At 37.4% G+C, this 1,527-nt stretch overlaps 1 protein-coding gene across 2 annotated transcripts; it reads right to left on the bottom strand.

Moving 5' to 3' along the window:
- Positions 1-821: 821 nt before the first annotated feature.
- LOC117033434 (ATP synthase subunit f, mitochondrial-like) lies at positions 822-1,088 on the bottom strand. Of its 2 annotated transcripts, XM_033125603.1 has the most exons (2): positions 968-1,088; positions 822-850 (listed from the first exon to the last, which is right to left on the bottom strand). In XM_033125603.1, the coding sequence occupies exons 1-2, from the start codon at positions 1,086-1,088 to the stop codon at positions 822-824; spliced, it is 150 nt and encodes a 49-aa protein (XP_032981494.1). The 2 variants fall into 2 exon arrangements, with proteins under 2 accessions (XP_032981494.1, XP_032981493.1); XM_033125602.1 differs by having other exon boundaries at positions 822-1,088.
- Positions 1,089-1,527: the final 439 nt, after the last annotated feature.

Raw genomic sequence — 1,527 nt, 5'->3', positions numbered from 1 at the left:
AATCTTCCATCACCATATATTTGGCCCCCTTGACCCTTGTTTACCTCCCCTAACCCCCATTTTGCTCTTGTAATCACCTTACTGCTGTCTGTGTCTGAGCTGTTGTTCATTTGTCTTGTTTATTTGTTACTTTCAGTTTTATGACCCACATTTGAGTGAAATCATATAGTTCTTGACATTTTCTGTCTGACTTATTTTGTTTAGCTTTATACAGTCTCAAGATCCATACATGTTATCACAGTATTTCATCTTTTCTTATGACTGAGTAGTATTCCACTGTGTGTGTGTGCGTGTATCTATCTATCTATCTATCTATCTATCTATCTATCTATCTATCTATCTATCACATTTTCTTTAACCAATCATCTACCAAAGGATACTTGGGTTGTTTCCATGTCTTAGCCACCATGAATAATGCTGCAATGAACGTAGGGGTATAAATAATTGTTTTCAAATTTTTCAGGTAGATACCCAAAAGAGGGATTACTGGGTGATATGGTAAATCTATTTTTAATTTTTTGAGGAAACTCCATACAATTTTCCATACTGGTTGTACCAATTTACATTCCCACCAGCAGTGTATGAAGGTTTCTTTTTTCTCCACAACCTCTCCAACACTTCTTATTACTTATCTTGATGATAATAGCCATTCTAACAGGTATGAGGTGACATCTCTTTGTAGTGTATTTATTTATTTATTTATTTACTTTTTTTTCCATGTCCTCTTTTATTAGGTGTCAATTACAATACAAAAGGATTCAGGGTGCTGGGCAAAGGTCATGGCCAGGAATGCAGAGTATGCCCTCCACACTGAGTCCTCTTCAGTGGTACTTGCGACGCCGCTCATGCTTGAGTTCCTTTAAAGAACAGCAGTAGTTGAAAAGCACATAAGCTGCCAGCACCATAGAAACCCCAGTGACGCTCCCTTTCTTCACATTGACATACTTGTTGTGATACCGGTAATGACCTCTTTGAAACACTCCAGCAATGCCTTTATGGGTGAAATCCCACATCAGTATCCACTTTGGCAGCTCACCTATTTTGACATCCATGAGTTTCTTGTCCTTCATTGGTACGAGTGATGCCATCTTGGAGTCCAGGATGTCCCTCTCATTGTAGTTTTGATTTATATTTCCCTAATAGCTAGTGAAATTGAGCATGTTTTCATATATCTGTTGGCCATTGGTACGTCTTGTTAGGAGAAGTTTCTGTTCATGTCCTCTGCCCATTTTTACTTGGACTGTTTGTCTTTCTGTTGTTGAGTTGTATGAGTTCCTTACATATTTTGGATATTAGCCTCTTATTGGAGGTATTGTTTGCAGATATCTTCTCCCATTTGGTTGGCTGTCTCTTTGATTTGTTGATGGTTTCTTTTGCGGTACAGAAGCTTTCTAGTTTGATATAGTCACATTTATTTATTTTATCTTTTCCTTTCTTTGCCTTTGAGGCCAAATTCATAAAACACTCTTTGAACCCAAGTTTAGTACTTATGCATTCTTCTACGCAATTTATTGTTTCAGGTCTCAT

Source organism: Rhinolophus ferrumequinum, chromosome 13, assembly GCF_004115265.2.
Source record: "Rhinolophus ferrumequinum isolate MPI-CBG mRhiFer1 chromosome 13, mRhiFer1_v1.p, whole genome shotgun sequence".
NCBI classification, from domain to species: domain Eukaryota; kingdom Metazoa; phylum Chordata; class Mammalia; order Chiroptera; family Rhinolophidae; genus Rhinolophus; species Rhinolophus ferrumequinum.
Note: the sequence above shows the minus strand (reverse complement) of the source record. Positions and strands in the feature narration are given on the sequence as shown.

Coding starts and splice junctions, on each gene's coding strand:
- LOC117033434 (XM_033125602.1), bottom strand. CDS start 1,088: ATGGCATCACTCGTACCAATGAAGGACAAGAAACTCATGGATGTCAAA.